Source organism: Heliangelus exortis, chromosome 6 (assembly GCF_036169615.1).
Source record: "Heliangelus exortis chromosome 6, bHelExo1.hap1, whole genome shotgun sequence".
Classification (NCBI taxonomy): Eukaryota; Metazoa; Chordata; class Aves; order Apodiformes; family Trochilidae; genus Heliangelus; species Heliangelus exortis.
Window position 1 is genome coordinate 6,027,160 of NC_092427.1, and position 20,053 is coordinate 6,047,212.

General features: G+C 41.9%; 1 protein-coding gene across 1 annotated transcript in view; it reads right to left on the reverse strand.

Moving 5' to 3' along the window:
* Window positions 1–631: 631 nt before the first annotated feature.
* THSD7B (thrombospondin type 1 domain containing 7B) overlaps window positions 632–20,053 on the reverse strand; it is a 313,731-nt gene continuing 294,309 nt past the window's right edge. Inside the window, exons 22-29 of the mRNA XM_071746457.1 lie at window positions 15,447–15,592; window positions 10,287–10,446; window positions 9,786–9,959; window positions 9,610–9,705; window positions 8,487–8,569; window positions 6,520–6,712; window positions 2,941–3,028; window positions 632–1,185 (exon numbers count right to left, since the gene is read on the reverse strand). Coding sequence (XP_071602558.1) covers window positions 1,104–1,185; window positions 2,941–3,028; window positions 6,520–6,712; window positions 8,487–8,569; window positions 9,610–9,705; window positions 9,786–9,959; window positions 10,287–10,446; window positions 15,447–15,592 — 1,022 coding nt within the window. The 3' untranslated portion in view covers window positions 632–1,103. The remainder of the gene's footprint in view (window positions 1,186–2,940; window positions 3,029–6,519; window positions 6,713–8,486; window positions 8,570–9,609; window positions 9,706–9,785; window positions 9,960–10,286; window positions 10,447–15,446; window positions 15,593–20,053) is intronic.

Here is a 20,053-nt window from a genome sequence, read left to right on the forward strand (position 1 = left end):
ACACATTTAATTCAACATACCAGAGGCAATTTTCTCACTCTCTCTAGAATTTTATTTGCTTATAAATACAAGTCAATACCACAAGATGGCACTTTCCCACTTGCAACACACACTATTATAAACACTTACCCTCTTCAAATGTTCCCAGATGTTTACAACTGTTAACATCTCAGTGGCTTCAGAACATTTTAAAAACCAAGACCTTCTACAAACTGCATTTGTGTTTGATGTATATTAAATGAGGTCAGGTAATTAAATTCAAAATAAGAATTTATAAATATTTCAGATAAGAAAATTTAAATACAAAAGCAGAGTTTGTATTAATTAAACTGAGTAACAATTTAAACTGGCCATAATGTATCTACATGGTTTAATTTAATTTAAAATACTTTTTTAAACAATCAAATCTTCCAGCCATTCATCAAAACACCTATCTACTCAACTGTTTTAAAAATATTATTGGTTAAGAAACCACCTATGCTTTTCATAACAATCCTTATTCTGTCCTGTAGGTGGAAATGAAGCAAAATCATATCCCAGACTAGAAAACAGGATAAGAAGGAAGAAGCTTTAAAAAGCCTGGTAACTTCAGACACTTCAACTCATTCTTCCTTGCGCTTCTCAAAATACATGATCTGGTTTTGAAGTCTTTGAACGAAATGTAAGCACTAGAAAACTCATTGTTGAAATATGTGAGGAATAAAGAACCCTGCACTAATATAGTGCATAATGATGCTGTGTCAAACTTGTCATTTACAGTAAATGTCACATTTTCCTCAGGATCGTCATGCCTTTTTTGTTGTTGTTGTTTTTGCTAATTCCTTTTGACGTCTGTAGATTCTCTTTATTTTTTTTTGTAAATTCCCATTGCTCAACAGGAAGAGGTGTATTTTCTGGTCTCCTCAGAAAAGTTTCACAAGATCCAAGTCTTTAATTCCATTTTCTTTCAATAAAGTGGTGGCAAATTTTTAAGCTCGCAATACTTCTGTTCTGCCCAGTATATTACACATCAGGAGATTCCTCAAAAAACTGAGAAGTCGAAGAGTTCCAAAAAAGAAAGCAGTTAAGGCAGTTGATGTCTACATTTGGATTTCTTTTTTATGTTACATATCAATGTCTCCATCATAGGCTAAGGTCAGAGGCTTCTGCTGTGGAGGTGTGCTTTGATGCTGCTTGGTTTTTTTGCTGCAAGAAAAAGATTGCAGGAGGAAAAAATTATAAGTATACAGAGCTCAGAAACATCATCAAAACCCAAACTTCAAGAGAAAAATCAACTTTCCACACGGGCTATCTCACTTGATTCTGGAGTACAGTGACTACTTCCAAAATAAACCACCTGGCCCTGCTCTGGTGCTGCTCCCTGTGTGGTAGGGACACGGGGGCAGCCAACTCTGCTTTTCATCTGGAGAGGAAATAAAGTGTATTTGTCTCCCATGTCTTCCCAATGATGACAAAACAAGGAACACCTTGCAGAAAAATTGAAACATGAACCGTCTCGGATGTGGGATGTTCTCATTTTTCACTTTGACACAATATTGAAACAACAATAATTATTATTGAGAAATACACTTCCTTGCCAGCCTTGGAGTGATGGAGAACTATGCAGCTACTTAAAAAATCCTCTGTATGCTCCAATGTCAAGCCACAGAGAAATCTCAGCTACAGCACTTGGAAAATAAGGAAGCTCCAACTCCTAGGCAGCATCCAAATGCTGTTGTTTTGATTGAAGAGAGGGACCAAGAGAAAGACTACAAGGAAATAAAGTGATTTTGGCTGAAAAGGAACAATGATGCTGTCAGGCCAAGGCTGTGACTCTCTGGTTGCCTGCCCTCCTCTGACAGGGCTTGGGGAAACTGCACCATTACTGTTTGTAAATCCTCAGTCACCTCCCTGGTCCTCAGGGGCAGCTGTGGGCAGTGCAGGACACAGGGACACCGCTCCCTTCCAGTCCTCAAGGACACATCAATGGCATCACTTTTCCAACCAGAGAACACAACAACCATCCCCACCACCGCAGCCAGGGCTGCTCTGGAGGAGGGCAGACATCTCCCTGCCAGTGAAGCCCATCACCAGTGCCTTACTGGTGCAGACCAGGGCTTAAGTACACCTGGTACCCTATTGCTAATAGCTGCTGGTAACAGCAGCTTTAGGCACAGGGTCTGTTTCCACCTGATGTATTCACTGGAAAAACCTATTTAGGGATTTTCTGAGCTGGAACATACAGCCAGAAATCCACAATTAACACCAAGAGACCCCATCTCCTGTGAACTGTTATCCCATCTTTGAATCCATTTATCTTCCTGGCATGCAGAGTCCTCGGCAGCAGTAAGCTCACAAGGTAATAATGCATTGTGTGAAAAAGAAAATCTTTTGTTTATTTTAAATGATCATTTCATCAGATGCCTCCTACTTCTTATATTGTGGGAAATAAAAATTCCCTAGTGTCCTTTTCTACTCCATTCAGGATTTCATAGATCTCTACTGTATTCCCACGACAAACATAATTTTCCAACTGAATGCCTCTATTCTATTTAGTCCTTCCTTGAGCAGAAGCCAGCTCCTCCAGCCAGCCAGCCTCCTTGCCTTGTTTCAGGTTTCCTTTTTTTTTTTTTTTTTAAAGAAAAAGAACACAATAAAAAGCCCTTTCTAATCCCAGCAGAGGTCTGAATAAATATAAGGGCCTATTGATAATAAAATAATTCTTTCCCTCCATGACCACAACACTTCTTCATGATTATCCCAGGTAGAATTTACAATTTGGAGAGTTTAAAATGACTTCAAGGTAGAGGCCAAATGAAGGCAGTTAAGTAAACCAAACTTCATCCTTCCCAAAAGCCTTGAGGATTAAATCTCTGCAACACAGCATTATGATATATGTTGCATTGTTTAAATAAAAGCAAACTACCTTCTATTCAAGGACAAAATACATGCTATACTCACCACATCAGGTAGGATGTAAAAATCAGGCAAACTATGATGAGGAACCCACCAGCCGATGCTCCATATACCCACATCTTCAGTTTCCCATCTGTTGGAAGATGAGGAAAAAGGACAGAGGGAAAAAGAGGAGAGAATAAAAATAAGAGGTTAAGAGGTTAAAAAAGAAAAGAAAAGAAAAGAAAAGAAAAGAAAAGAAAAGAAAAGAAAAGAAAAGAAAAGAAAAGAAAAGAAAAGAAAAGAAAAGAAAAGAAAAGAAAAGAAAAGACACAAGCAAAATCAGTAGCATCATTGATGGGAAACACAGCCAGGACCGGCAGGGAATAATCTATAAAATTCACTTTTTTTTTTTTTTTGACCAAAAAAAAAAGTATTCCTATAAAAATCAGTACTTTTAAAGATAAAATCTAGACTTTGGTAAGGAGTGTAGATTTTCCTCAATGAAAACTGAAAATGAACTCTTCATCTTCACTCAACCCCTGCCCTGGCTCAGCACCTGCAGCTCACTATGGGTGACACAATCTGGCCCCTGCTTGGCCCTGGAAAGGAGCAGGGGCAGGAGATGCTTGCAGTACAATTGCTCAGCAGCCCCTGTGCTTGCTCCATCAAAGGCTGCTCAATGTTGAGCTGACCCAGCTAGGAAGGTGGGTAACACCTGACATACTTAAAAGAGGGCTGAGAAGGGATGGGATTGTTCTCTGTAAATACTTGGGGGTCAACTGGGGTAAACAGCAGCAAGCACAAGTGGACAAGCTACTTAGAGCTGAAAAACGCCTGGGCAACAAATGGGAATAAATGAAGCTTAGAATAAAAACAAGAAAATGCTTTATCCTAGTACGAGGGATAAAGTTGGGCAAGAGCTTTCTGGTAGGGCCACAAGCAGGAGACAGAACAGGCTGTAGGACAAGGTGAGGCTCCTGATAGGGCTGCAGGAGTGGCAATGACAGCAGAACTCACCCTGTGCCCTGGCAGGAACCCCTCATGCACACATGCACTTGAACATGCTGAAACATTTCCTTCTGATAAAAAGTCTCAAAACACCTTATTTGGCCAGGTCTTTAATTCCAAGCTTTGCATTAATAACAATAATATTTTTTTAGAGATCATCATTTCTGCTTTTTTGCTCCATTCTGGCTGCACACCTCTCACTGTGGGGAGAAGTGAGGGTATTTTTCCATGAGCTGATTCTCATCAACAGAGCTGGTGATGGATACTGGAGGCAGGAACACAAACCTGCACCATGCCCAGGGACAGGGTTTGGCAGAGCCCATTTCAGTCACACAAGTGGGGAGTTACTTCCCAGGACAATCACTGAGCCTGTTTTACATTTTATGTTTGAACGATGAATTTTTTCAAAGGGAAACATATTTATGAGATCCCATTCTTTCTGTTTGTCTTTGTTGTTTTGTTTCTTTTCTTGCAGGATTTGTGGAAAGGCTGAGTATCTCTCACAGATTTTTTTCCTTGAAATTCTCATGTTAGAAGAGCTCCATTTTTCAGGTCTGGATTCTTCTTTGGAGCTTGTGGGGTTTTTTTGCCAAAGTCTGAGTATGAAATTTATTGGCCTCTCAGCTGGAGATGGGCAAGAAACATTTAGTAGTCCTGCAAAGGGACTGTCGCAGCCACAAAAAGGAATGCCTGCTAGGAAGGCAGCTGTGCTCTCCATCCTCAACACAAAGGCAGCAGACCATGTCATCCTGCAGTTTACACAACACTATTTAAATTGCCTCTCCACTTGGAAAAAGTTTCTGTACCTGACCTCTGGCCCCCCAGAGTCTGGTAAAGAAAGGAAAAACACAGCCTGCCTCAAAATCGGTTCTGTGCACTCCTGCAGAGCATTTAAAAAGAACAAAAATATCAGCCTCATTAAATCACAATAAAAGCTGTGTTCCAAACTGCAACCAGGAAGAGACATCAGAAATTAACTGGAGAAAGGCACGTGTGCTTTTACTGAGAGATACAGGTTCTTACACGTACACAACTGTCAAGGAGTATGGGACTGAAGGGTGATAAGTGCTGTCCAGAATTCACCAGAAGCCTGATATCAGGAGTGTAACTGGGAGGTAACAGTGGTTTCCTGGCTCAGCTAGCAGTAATTACTGCAAGCCCTCAGACTAGCAAGCCTGACAGCATGTTTAAGGGGAGTAATTACATATTTTGTCAAGAAATTAGACAAAAGGGAGTGATTTGAAGAGCAGCAGCCTTAAACTGTGGTCTGAAGGGCACGTACAGCCTGGAGAGCTATCTGCAGGATGTTGTGGGGTTGGTGATCAACTGGCACACATGGAACATGTTTACTCCTTTCCATGTATTGTTTCTGTAACATTTCTGCCCTAAAATGAAATAGCACCATGCTCCCTAGTCCCTGTTTCTGTCTCCCTGTCCCTGGGGATGAACTGGCTCTCAGCTGCTGCCCCAGAAGCTGTCAGGGCTGCAGTTTTGAACAGACTTAGAGGCGACTGCAGCCTCCACCTACAACTCACTCCCTTTTTCCAACCTCACAAAAGTACCAGCTGAAGAGATGACACCTAACTAAGGCAGCCCACAGAGGGCCAGGAGTGCTGAAAAAAAGGCAATTAACCCCAAACCTGGGCCTCAGGATTCTGAATGCTGGGTTTGACCAAAAAACAGCCAACTTTAAAAGGCTTGGGACTGAGCTCTATTAGCTGGGAGACTGTCAATAAAAAGGTTAACTACTGCATGCAAATCAAATATGTAAATGTAACATTCAAAGTGGGATCACATATGTCAGACAGAATTACAGCTCCCCGAATCCTGCCACAGAACCTTTTGTTGCCTGTTTTCTGAAGACTCAGGTTCATTACAAACTAATAATAATAGGAAACAAATGCAATGTCAGGTAACAGGAGAGGGAGAAGACCTGAAGTATTTTTGAAAACACAGAGAATCAATGCATTTCAGTAAACTCTGACTTGCCTGACACCTCCCTCTCCCACTTTAAAGTCCTCTTTGCATTTTAGAAGTTTATTTTGACCAAATTAATCTTGCAAAATAACAGTCAATGTGGTAATCAGCTATTACAGCTACAGGCACCACTCCTGTGGACCAGTCTGGGCACACCCAGTGCACAGTGCCAACTGGGAAGCATTTTATGGTGTGGAAGTCAATTTTCTCATTACCAGTTAAAACTCTAAGCTCTACCTACACTTTCTACCCCACGTTTTTCATTTATTTTGGAAACATAACAAGAAACAACCAATGTGGTCTTTAATGAAATCTTAAGCACTTTCTACTCTGAATCTTCTGAAGTGCTGGTGATCAATATCTTTCCTGGTCCAAACATATTACTTCAAGAAACATAATCAGATAATAGTTCTAGGCATCCCCCTAAATCATATATGAGTATAATTTTGCAAATCTTTGCTATCTCTCAACAGAAGAGATTCTGATTACTCTGTACAGACACAAAGGAATGAAAGATGGTGTGGAAGTCAGAAACAGGGAGGCTGCTCTGCAGCTTCCAGACACTATCTCTGATGCTATGATCTACAAAGCTTGTATCTTTTTTCCTACACAAAAGTTGTAAAGACAATTTATTCCATTCATATTTAAGTTTTTCACCTGGATTAAAAGGTTGAATAGACCATCCTTTGAAAATGTCGTGCATTTTTGAGTTGACAGGTTTATTTTTTCCAGCAATGGTCTTAACATCAGCTTTCTTATCTTCCAAACCTGGTACCTTCATGCAGTAATCCAGGAAACCATCTGAGCTCATTATTTCTGTATATCCTCGCTCACAACCGCAGACTCCTCTCTAGGTAAATAAAAGGGAATTCAGCATTAAAAAGCATTCAATTGCATTCTCTTTCAAACTGCAGGCAAACTAGGAAGAAACTTGCAGGCACATGCCATACATGACACTTCACCACCAAACAAGCCAGGAACCAGTGCCTGCAAACCAATTCCAGTTCCAACAGCGAAAATATAATAAGGGAATTGGCTGAGACTCATTAATTACAGAGAAACCCAACACAGCACATTTTCCTCCTAAAGGGCTTTGTAAGAGGCATCTGGGGCTTGATCCAAACTCCTCAATAACAATTTTTCCACTGATTCTGCTGGGCATTAGAATAGATGGACAAGAAATAATCCCACTACAGACCCCAACCTTCCCCACCTATTTCCATTCCAGTGTTTCCCAGGGCTCTCTAAAATCAAGATTTCTCTCTTATGGCCAAAATTTCTTCAAGGTTTTTTCTTAGAAGTCTGTGATTCAGTAAATAGATATTCCATTTTCTTTCTTTAAACTTTAAACAGATTTCTACTTTAAAACAGCATTTTTTTTTCTTTTCTTAACTAATTATAATTACAATGCCTGTCTGAGGGTCTCTCCATTGTAATCCAAATAGGCAATCAATTTACAGTCTCTGTGATAAGAATTAAACTCAGATGTCAGTTTTGGGGCCACAACATCCCCCACTTGTAGACAGACATGATCTTGAGCTTTTCTTGGACAAAAGGTGAAGTCTCAAGAGTTTTCATAGCTAATAAATTCATGCTTATCCATCACTTTTATACACCTGTAGACTCTGAGCAGTCTCACAACCACCTTCACAGTTTCCTGTGAGCTACTTTCCAGTGGTAACTCCTCAGCTGAAGCTGAGAGCTGTGGAGGCTATTTTCAAAATATAAATATCTAAACCCCCAGCTGTTCCTGGCTACTTTAAGGGTTCTGGGTTTTATACTCCATCACAGCACTGACATGGATAAGACATTTTGGGAAGCTCTGGCTCTGGAGTTGGGTACTGCAGGAAGGGACATTCATAGAATCATTGAATCATCAAGGTTGGAAAAGACCTCTAAGATCACTGAGTCCAACCATCCACCCTACAACCCCTAACTTCCCATCTCTGGGCTTTGTGTTTGTTCAGAGGCAAGGAAGTGGCAGTGACTCCACTATTCAGCAAGTGCTGCAGATGCTCAACATTTCAGCAAAAAAGGTCCCTGCTTGAGAGGGCAGTGGGAGCCTTGAGAAGGCAGGCTTGAGAAGGGGATGGTGGGACCATGCTGCTACACTTTCCCTATAGAGGAGTAGGAGAGGACAATTCTTACCTCCTTTCCTATAGAATTGTTAAGCACTCCATTTTCTACAGGACAGTAGTAAAACTTTCAATGAAAATCAAGCCAAGAGCTTCCCAATCCCCTCCACAGAACAAAACCAAGCTTGTAACACCACAGAAATACTCTATTTGTGGGAGAGGCTGCCCAGAGAGGTTGTGGAGTTTCCTTTAGAGACTTTCAAACTCTATCTGGATGAGTTCCTGTGTGGCCTGCCCTAGATGGCCCCGGTTTGGCAGGGTGGCTGGACTGGATGATCTCCAGAGCTCCCTTCCATTCTAGGATTCTACGATCACTGGTGCAGTTTTACGGTTTCCCTGCGGACTGAAATTCCCACAACTTCCTCGAGGTGGTACCATGGACACACTGAACTATTTTTAGGTTATTGGAATGCATTTAAGGTACAGAGGTTGAGTGGGTAGGTTTGGCAGTGTTAATGTCTCCAGTGGTACTCTGCAGTGAGAAGTTACCTGTGTGCAGAAGGAGAAGGGTTTTGTGCACACCGGGCTGCAGCGCCGGATCTCCGTGGGTTTCGTCCCAAGGGAACACCCACCTGTGGAAAAAAAACACTGAGTGCCTTCAAGGACACTGCCTGAAAAAAAGCTTTTGACCTGGATCACAGCAGTGCAAGAAGAGCTTGCTTGCTTATTTTATATAGTTAAATACTAGTCTACTGAGCACATTAGCATAATATCTGCAGGCATTGCAGTAATTAATTTGCCTTAACAAGTCAGGGAATTATTATCATACCCATCTTGTTAATGGAGAACAGAGATATACAGATTTAAGCAATTTGCCACAGGCCACATAGGAAGTTGGGGACAGAATCGGGAATTAGATGCAGATCTTCTGTGTCCTCATTAATGTCTTATCTACATAAAAAGACATAATCCACAAAACACCTTTGCCCATCCTCACTTGGGGAAGTCTGTGTTTCCATAGGAATAAAACATGTTAATGAGTCCTTAACTACTTGACAACCTTTGCACATAAAACTTTTATTATCTTAACCAGTCATTATAAATAGAACTAGGGAGGAACAACTGCATTTTGGTTTCTACTCTCTCCTCATTCTACTCTCTCCTGTGCACGCTGAGAGATCCTGCAGATGTGCAAGCCCTGCTGCCTTTGCCAGGCTCTTGTGGAGCTTCAAAGTGCTGACCACAAACTTTCCTTTTCATCCTGCACTGGCAGAATTTGGAGGTCACAGCAACAGCAGGAATCTCACAGTTTGAGCAATTTGAGATTCCTGTGTGTTGAATAGAAGAAGAGGTACAGAAGGGTACAGAAGAGGTCTCTACCAGGCGTGTGATGTTCTCTTCTGTTTTCCACAGCTACAGGAAGGTTGTGTGGAAGCCAGCCCAGGCAGCCCTTTCAGGGTACATCCACTCATTTCCTCCTGTGCCCAGCCCAACAGCTGGGGTAACTCTTCCAAAAACTCTCACGTAATAAAAGTGCAGTGCTGACCTGACAGCAAGCCTGTGAGCTCCCATCTCTCCCACACAGAACTGAAATTCTGGAGGAGTGAGGAAGGACGTCCCAACTTCCCTCTGAGCAACTGACAGAGAAGAAGTAAAATAGTTGTGGCCATACCTGTGACATTGATTCCATCGGAGCGTTGGCACCACACCGTTCGTACATTGTCCCTCCAGAGGCTGCTTTTCCACATGTAGTCGTAACACTTCCCTCCTAAAAACCACCAAAACCAGTTAGGCTTCACTTTCCAACAAGACTAGAAGAAACTCTTCAACAGGAAGAAGCCACGCTACCTGAGCAAGGCCGTGTTTCCATCTCTTGTCCGGAGCAGCTCTCCTGGTTCTCAGGAGACTGAGGGAGAAAAGCCCTGGATCGGGACTGGCGCCCCGTGGTCTCGAAGCTCCTGCCATTGATGCAGGTGAGCTCACAGGAACTCCACTCTGACCACTCTGACAGGTGGCAGTCACCTGCACGTTGAAAGAATAAAACCCGGCTTTCAAAATGAAACAGCCTGAAAGGATAAGGACAAGCTAAGCACACAACAATTCCGAGAGTGAAATACCCCCAGTTTGCCACCCTGTGGTATGAAACAATCAGATTTTCTGCTTAATGGGAAATCTTATTTCTCAAAAACAAAGTAAGTCTTTTTCAGATGATCTAGCAACAGCAGACTGAGCATTTGCCTGACCTGCTGAAGTAAAAAATTCTTACTACAACAGGTGGGCAGCAATCAGAGCTATGGAAACATCTTCATCTCAGTGCAGAAATGCACCCTGACCTTCCAAAGACTTTACCTGGGCAAGGCACAGAACATGGTAACTGCAGCACACTCTCTTTTGATGGCAGCTCAGCACAGAAAGCATTTTCTACTGCTTTGGCTGGAGCAGAAACAGATGCATCATGCACTACACACGTGAGGTTGCGGACCTGCAATCCATCTCCACACTGGCCACCCTGTGAAATGACAGAAGGGAAGAGAGACACACATTGCTGATGTGAGCAGATGACAAAAGAAATACAGTTGATTCCATCTAAAGAGACTTGAAAGATACAAAGGACTGCAATAATATCACCAGTTATGGGAAGAAAGATGGAGATCTCCTCTGTACTCATCTCTACAGAAGCTCAGAGCCAGAAAAGTGTGTCATAACCAGAGCAGGAGAAGAAGTGGGTACCAGAAAAGATTAATATTGTCTTTGGGCTCAGGCTTTCATGCCTTTTACTACAGTTGGTGAATTTACTGATTCTCAGCTAGTGCCCAGTTACACAAACACAAATACTTGGCTTCTCTAACAAGGCCAAGAGCAGAGCCTGCCTAAAAGAAACAGACATCTCCCCTCTCCTCCTTTGACAGCACAGCTTACCAGAAGCATTTGCATGGTTTCAGTCCTGTGACAGCAAAACCCCTCCAGCACATTAATGAGACTGACAGAGTAACTATGAGCTGGGCTGTTTGCATAGTTTCCAACTGGTGTCACACTACTGAAATATCACCCAAAGTCAGGCACAGCCCCTTAGCACTGAACCCCACCTGAACAAGCAATAAAAGGGCTCCATTGGAGCCTGGCTTTGAAATAGTTGGCAATACACCCAAACTCCATGCTGAAGAAGACTCCCTTTAGCAGAAAATTAATATTGTTTGGTGAAAGTCATGATGAAGGCGTGAGGAGGTCGTTAGGACTGAAGCACTGAGACTACTTCTAAAGGCTGGAATTGGTTTGTTCTCAACTGAAACAAACAAAAAAAAAACCAAAACCCAGAGCTGCAATGATGTTTGAGGTGCTCACCTTAAACCCGTGTGCCCGAAGCCTGGTGGAAATGGCACTTTACAAAACTCAATAAATAGAACTCAAGAAGAAGGATGCTTTTCATGTAACCAAGGAGACTGCTCCTTTGGATGACTCGGCAGTGGATTCTTTTAAAATAATGGACTTCATCTGCAGAATAGACTGTCCCCCAACAGCTCTCCTTGCCTACACCCAGCAGCTTTTTCATTCTCTCCATCCCTGCTGACTCACAATGAGATGGAAACAAAAGCATAACTAGCTGGGTTTAGAGCAGTTGCTAATCAAAAGTACCTGAGAGAAATATTAGTGTAGATTTACTACATGCAGCCAGATTTCAAGTTTTTAGCACCATGTTTCGCTTTAGTCAGTGTGCAACTCCCTGTTCTAAATTATTGTTTCACTGCTGAAACCTCTCCTGCACTCAGAGATTAATGGTGTGTGAATAACTCACAGGGCTGTCAGCTGGGTTAGAGCTCTTGGAGGTAGCTGGTGGAAAGAGAAGACAAGGTGGAGAAAATTCCCAGGGGAAATGGGCACTAATCAAGCCACTCAAAGTGGCTCAAGGAATGACTAAGGAGGACTGGAAAGGACAAAAAATAAGTTTTTAGGAAGATACTTATTCTGGTATAAACAACATGTGAGTATTTGTATGTGTATCAACAGAGAAATAGTTATATGAATAAAGAGATATAAATCATAGGTGAAAACTATTTTTTTGGTAGAGTAGTCTCCACTATAGAAGTCCACACACTTCAAAGAAACATTCTTCATTCTTCTGCCATGCAATACTGGAAATACATTCATATTTTCCAGTGTTTCAAATAAAAAACAAATAGAAACCGTGGACTCTCAAACAATTCCAAAGATGAACATTTGCTTTTTAACAGTGGATTCCATTTGCTTGCTTGTTTTTAAGACCAGCAGTGTCTTTTCACAATCATACTATCAATCACAGGATGGTTTGGGTTGGAAGGCACCTTAAAGATCATCTGGTTCCAACCCCCCTGCCATGAGCAGGGACATCTTTCATTAGACCAATCAACTGAACACACTTAAAAGATAAAATGTCATCCTGTCATTTATAAAGGCAGATGGGTTTTGGTATATTTGGCAAGGTCATAAGCAATGCAGCAGCTCTGCATTAACATCTTCAAATTTATTCATGCCCCCAAAATTATACATTTGAAGATCTAATTAATAAGTGTGGAATGAGTGGAAGATTGCTGCAGTAGTGTCATACTAAAGATGCAGGGAATAGCTGCTAATCAGAGGAAAGCCACCAAGGAGATGATCATATATTCAAAACTCTGGGGATCAAATCTGTATTGTAAATGCTGACTCTCTGGGAGATGTGATCATCTGAGGTTTCCCTAGAACCAGCATTTGCCTCCTGAGTTCCTGGCAGGAAGCATGCAAGGATTTGACTCCCAGATGGGATTTCTACCACTGGGTTGCAAAACTTTCTCCTCTTACCCTGTGGAGGATGCAAAATCTACCCTGGATTCCCTAAACCCTGCCTGAAGGTAAGGGCTTCACCACGAGCATCCACATGGAGCCTCCACTGCTTACCCCCCTCACCTCAACTGATCACTGGCAAAATAAGAATTTTTACCCCATGACTGTGTAGTGACAGAAGGTATCTTTAGACCTGACCAATACACTAAAAGCATCTGCAAAAACCTTCTCTCACGACACCTGCTGATATTCTCCACATGTAACACACTAATAAGACAAGAGATGAAAGTCCTACTGAGATGCTTTGCCCAGACATGCTTTTAAGAAAAGTTTTCCCTTTTCAACTTTTCCTGGGGTTCACAATTATTTTAGGTAAAGAGTTGCTTGGGCAACGCTTTTGCAGGTTGAGGAGCTTTTAATCAGGGAAAAGTTTCCTCTAAGGAGGAAGCATTGTATGATCACCTTTAAAGGAGGGTTTTAAAAACACAATAGAGAGTTCTGAGGGGTTTGAGTCTTCTTATGAATGTTAGGCAGCTACTGCTTGATAATGTCCAGCTACTTTACTTTCATTCCTTCAATGGAAAAGTTATTAACTGTGTCAGCCACTGCTAATTTTTTTTTTTTTTTTTTCTAATCAGAGTAAACCACTTCAAGTGCAGTAGGCAAATGATTAATGGAATGTAACCCTTTAAGATCAAGTGTATTGACCATTTCCCAAGTTCCACATCCCTCTGAAGTCAGCAGAAATGCCCCATGCCCCCATGTGTAGGCTGGTTACACATATGATTACCTGGAGGACAATGCACTGATTTCTGTGCTGTGAAAATCAGCAATACAGAACACTTAAGAGGGCTCTATTCCTAAGCAGGCAGACACCTCTAATCACTCACATAAAGTTAATTTAGCATAAAATAGTCCTTCTACAATTAAGAAATGCGGCCTCAGTTATCTCATAATGCAGGGGAAAAAATTAGCCTTATAATTGTCCTGTTTATATTATTACAGGATGCATTTCCCTTATTTTACAAAGCATCCTTGAAAATGAGAAAGCTTTCTTTAGAAACTAAGTTTAAGCTTCTTTTCCAGTAAAGCACAGGAATAAATCATCCTGTATTTATGAACTGCATTTAGTGCCTAAGCACCTCATTAAAGAGAAGTGAACACAAATAAAATGGCTCCTCTCCAAAACAAAGCAAAAGGTAGAGAAAAGACATTACATTAGATTAAGGAGGGAAGCAGGCTCTATCTCACTGAAAGCACAGGATGATATGTGGGTTAGGGAAGGCTGTGATTACTTGCTCTGAGCTGAAGTTTAGCCGGGTTCTGGATGCACACACATTTAATCTGCATGATGTGTTATTTATCTGGAGTGTGCCAGGGCATTAATTCAGCTTCCCTGCTAATTCTTTTATCAGCTCTGTTAGCTTCTACAGTTGAAGGTCTCTTCCCTAATGTTTAGCAGAATTTCCTTGTTAGCTGGACAAACTACCATCTGATGTTATTCTTTTGTTACATGTGTGTTATACATAAATAAATATGGAGTGCAGTACACTCAAAGGCAATATTCATACCCCTAGTTACAATGAGCTGTTTCTCATTAAATAAAATATAAACATATCTCTGTTTCTCCAGTCTTGGACTGCCCAAAGACTTTCAGTCTCCAGATTTAATTTGTGAAAACCTGGGGAAATTCTGGGTGTCTGTCTCTTCTACCACCTGCAGTAATCTCTGCACAGTCATCTACACCACCCAGAAACCACGTCAGTATTCAAGGCATTGGCAGAGAGCAGAGTAGAAAACTCAAAAGGATTGTGTCTGAATGTGTATTATTATTGTCTTCAGTCTCCTACATGGTATAAGGAGGAGAAGCAGCCATGAATTTGTAGAGGTCCTGTCCTCTGGGGCACTTTCCCACTATAGCCATGCTTCTCCCACCAGCACCTTGGCAAAGCCTGCTTGAAGCTCCACATGGGGACTGTGCTCTGGCTGAGAAACTTCAGATTCACCACTGTTTAAACTGGGTAACCATCTAATATGGTTTTGTATTGGAAATGTGACCTAACAGACAAAGAGAGAAGAAAAAGCACCAGGGGAGGGGGGAAGTCGATTGAAGCTGGATGCAAATCACTGGCCTGGAGGAAAGGATGGCTCCAGAGCTGGCAATGCTGGGGTGCTGAGTGGAGGTACAGCATATCACAGCTGAATCCAGGCAGTTTTAGGTCATTAAAAAAATAGCCAGGCTAAGGAGAGAGCAGAAACCAGCACTTCATTTAAGAACTCACACTATTGTGTGAGAGACCTTGCAGGGAAAGACCTGCTATTTAAGTACTATATACTTAAATGAAAAAAAATAGGAAGCAAAAGAGAAAAATCACCAGGCACTCTTGAAATCTCGAGCATCTATTTTCTTGTTATTTTGTGTAATTAAATTATAGGTCACCGTGACTATGCTCACTCAAGCACATTCACTCTGTAAATCTGCTGTAATACCTCTACAACCTGGTGGTTCTTGTCCCCACAGTGTTATAAATCACTGCTGATGGCTGGAAGAGGAGGCACAGAGGTTTCACTGCTTCCGAACTTTCCCCTGCTCTCCTACAGCTCCCGCCGGCCACAGAGCCACCCCCGATCCTCAACCTCAATCAATCCTGCCATAAAAATGATGGTTCTGGCTGTGACCTCAGCCCAAGGAGGTGTGAAGAGGAGCCATACCTGGACTCTGCAGGGAGACCACGGGCCCAGCAGCCAGCTGTAGCAGGGCTTCACCGGGCAGCTGCGGTGCTGGGTGAGCTGCTGTGGGCAGGGTCTGCCCTCACCCACTGCCTGCAGGACCACCGAGCGCCCACGCACCATCTGGCCTAGGCGAGGGGAGGAGGCAGGACACGGGGGGGGGGGCATGGAGACAGGGAGAGAAAGGAAGGGAGAGAACGGAGAAAAGAAAAGGCAGATTTGACAATTTGTCGTTATTTCCGGTCCATTTTCCACCGCTAAAATCGGTTAAAAAAGCAATTAATTGGGAAGGGTGTTTGGATAATACAGATGCAATCGCTACGCCTAAGTGATGCAAGGGGTATTTTCAAACAGGGGTATTTTCAAGCAGCTGCACAGAGCAGCCTGTGTTTTCCAAATATATTATCTGTTTATACAACACATTTAAATACTTGACTAAATCCTGATTATTAAAGACGACAAGGAAATAATTCCTATGACAGCGCTATTTCTTACGTTACACACTCAGTATGTTTCCAGAGATTTTTAACAAGTGAGATTTTCTTTTTATGGCCAATTATGTGCATCTAATTTGAAAACTGCAAACACTCTTGTGGTTATTACCATCCATAACCACTTCTGCCATTTCCACTAAAATCCTATTCATTATTGGTGAAACCTTCTTGAGGCACCGAGTGGAAAAAGCAATTACAGTACTACTTTTGAAATAATAAAACTGAATATATTCATTTAAGTTACAGCAATTCCGTTTCTATCTCCTTTGCTATCCATTTATGTCCAGGAATATTTTCACTCAAAATGTTCCAATTAGAGTCCCGGCTCCTTTTTAAAAAGAAAAGTGGGAGGAAAAAAAAAAAAAAAAAAAAAACAACCCTTATGCAACGGGATGCAGGAAATCGTGCTGTAGGTTAAACTTCTGCTTTGGCTTTTAGGAGGTGTTAGAAAAATTGAAAGGTTTGGGTAATAAGGGCAGACATGGAGCGAGATGGATGCAAGCAGTAATTAGCAACACACTGCAAAGGGAAGGGCAACACTGGGAGGGAGCTGACCCTGTGGATGGCACTGGTCCAGCTGAAGTTGGGAGAAGAGGGGAGCCCAGGGAATACACACAGACACAAACCCTGCGAGGTGGGGAGGATGGGAGACCCATCCAGAGCCTTCTCCCAGCTCTTCAGGAACACTGTTATTAATGAGTGGCACTGCCCCTGGGTTTGAGGGACATGGCTGAGAACTGGCATCCTGGCTGCCTCTGCAGCTGGGCTCCCCAAAACACTTCAGCAAATAAAAATTAAAAGCAGACACAACTGAAAAAGCTACTGAAGGGTGCCTTAGTGAGCTCTCTTACCTTTACAATGCCATTCCCTTGCTCTGACCCATTGAATTCCATTTCTAAACCCATTTAAATCAATTTTAAGACTTCTTCCTTTTCGAATTCTAATCCCTTGGACCTGGGGAGTTTGTAAGGAGTGATGATAAAAGCTCTTATCCACATAACAGTGCATTCAGCTATCACGGAATCAGATACATCAGGAGATGGAAAAAAACCCTACCAACTGAGAGGAAAGGTATGAAATTCCTGCAGTTCACAAGGGTAAGAGCAAGGGAACAGTAACCCCCCCCAGCCCGCTGCTGGCAAACCCCACATCAGTCCCTCCTGCCCAAGAGCCCAAAATTAGCTGCATCTTCCTCTCCAGCAACAGACTGGAGATTTTGCTGGCTTCCTCTCAGTTTGGAATGCTGAGGAGTGGAACATGATGGAAAAGGCTCTTTGGGGACTGGTGGGAAGCTGTGGGGTGCTGGGGATGCCCTGGGGCAGGCAGCTCCCCAACCTACACCATCCATCAGCACAGTTAAGGTTTAACCCCCTAAGGTGAAAAGAACCAGTGTCACTGGGAGGGACCTAAAAGCCTGAAGCAATCATCAAGCTATTTTGATTAAAGAAATATTTCCTTTCAAACACTGGTTTTAACATCTTTCCAGCAAAATGTGAATGGGAGGGTCACTGAATAGAAAACACCATTTTCCCTTTATGAGGAATTAACTGTTCTGTATTTATTTACATTTTATTCTCCTACAGTTAGTTATGCAAACTATTTGAACTCACTACACTCACAAAGGTCAGTCTGTGCTTGGCTCATTTAGTCTACTACTTTATTTTTATACTGTGAATACATCACTAAAGAAAAAAATTTCATTTAAGTCTGTCTTTGCACAATCACTGCAATGAGTTTCTTAAAGCTCTGATTCTTCTTTTTAACTCCACAAATATTACCTACCTAGGGCTCAGTGACCATGCAGGTAGCTTAAAAACTCCCCACTTTTACTTTTAAGTATCTAATCTTTTGCTGCCTCTGGAGAATAGAATTTCACTGCAGCTGAAATTAATTTGCTTCCAATACAGAGTTAAAGAAATCCCAGTTATCTTTTCATTTCCCTGTTAATTTTTCTTTTAATTTCCCAATGAATTGCCACATCCCTATAGAAAAAAAGTTTGCTGAAAATTAAAAATCAGTATTTCCTCATCTCCTCAAGTCTGTTTTAGTTTTGAAAGGGAAAAAAAGAGGATCTTGTTGTTAACACTGGTTACTTAAAATTCTGTTTTGCACCAGCGTCTAAAATTTCATCTCAGGAACATAGGATCCTATTTTCATCTTGGAAGAATAAGATGTATTACCCCCCAACATTTCTTGTCATTCCTTGTATTTTATCCCCACAAAGTCATGCATTGTGGCTGAAACCAAGATGATTAAAATTCCTTCTAGAGTTCATCCCAGCCAAAATTACAGACACGTCGTTATCTGATGAGCATGAGCAGAGCACAGAAAACACAACCACAGGACTAGAGCAGGGATCCAGTCACAGCTCTTAGGTCAAGTCACAAGCAAAGGGGTGAAAAATAGGGCTTTTCATCTCCCTCCCACTGCCAGTCCTCCAGCAGGCACTGGAGAACCCAGATCTCAGGAAGAGGCTGTGGTGACCCCTCTTCTAGCAACATCTCCCAGAGCTGTCACACAGGAGTTTGAATAGCAAGTGAGGAAAAGTCGTGAAAGTTTCTTCTTCTTTGTAAGGCAAACCCAAAGATGTTTCCCCAGATTGGTGATGAATCAGTGAAAAATGTAACCACCAGATTTTTCAGTTGCAGACATCATTGTCCTCCTCATTTCCATCCCAGGGGTCAGCCTGGTGTCAGGGTGCACATCTCTGCAATCCACTATGGGCTCTTCTGGGCTCTGGGCAAGGCCCAGCAGGGTGTTCAGCCCTGGGTATCTTTGGTAAATCCCACAATTGATCCGCTGAAGTCAGCTTCATGAGTGGCAAAGCATGGGTTTTGGTAGGATTATACTGTTTAGCATTCCTGTCAGACAACTTGGGATAAATCATAGGGGATTGGAACACCTTTTTGTAGAAAAATTCAGTGTCTTTGTGTATTCATTTGCCTTAACAAAGGAAATACCATTTGCTGCAGATTATCCTTTACCAAATAGCTCTCCAGGAACTTTGATTCAGGCTGTGAGAGTATCATCCATTAAGGCAGTACCATACATCTCTTCATAGCAGTACATCAACTTATACAAGGAACCCTAATATATAATCCAGTGTCAGCCAGCATCCTGCACAATGCTGCCCAGAACGGCAGCTGCAAGAGGCAAGAATCAGTTACAAATCTCCGTAGGCTCAGCAAAGGCAGGAAAGAGAGATCTCCTTTACTCATCATTTATAAAAATCAATATATTCGCCTGTGGCTGTTGTGTACCAGAACCATATTAGCTGTCAGTGCCCCCATAAAGAGCAGCACCACTTCTTGTTTAAATTCATTGTTCCATAAAATAAAACCTGAACAAGAGAAAGTTACCATCTGTTTAAATATATCATAGCAAACCAAGTTACTGGAAGAAATGGACAGAACAAAAATGTTAGCAACAATACTTAAGAAACACATGAAAGCATAAATCCATCAACACTAAATTTTGATCTGAATGGTACTTGAATTATGTTTCTCTTTGAAGCCATTTATGGTACTTCAGTAGGCCCTTCACAGGCTCTCCAAGAAAAGCCAGAAAAGCAGAATATTCTTGTGAGCAGAGCCAGGAACGGTGCATGCAACTTACTTGCTGTGAATTACTTCTGAAAAGTGCACATCCAAGTCCTACATTGCAGCTTTATCAAACAGTGGGAAATTACTTATTTGGCAAGGGAAGCTGAATCAGTGTTTACTACAGTTGATTCCCATTGTTCATTGTCATTCCCATGTTCACTGTCATCCTTTGGTTTTCCCTAATCTGAGGCTTCATCCTATTCTTACAAATGCCAATGAGAAATTAATGATGATTTTAAAGGCATTGCAGTCTATGCACCTTCGGGTGGGGAACTCTCACTATATCCATCTGTGAAGTACCACCTGGTTAAGTTATCATCATCTTTGATAATACTATAAAGTAATACTTATAACCAACTGGAACTCAGTGAAGAAGTTGAAATGATGGTATTCCTGATGTTGAAACCACACAGAGGTCACCACTTTATGCCTGGTGCTAAGGTACCTCCATCCTGGATGTTTGATCTCAGTGTAGCTCCTCACCTGATGGTTG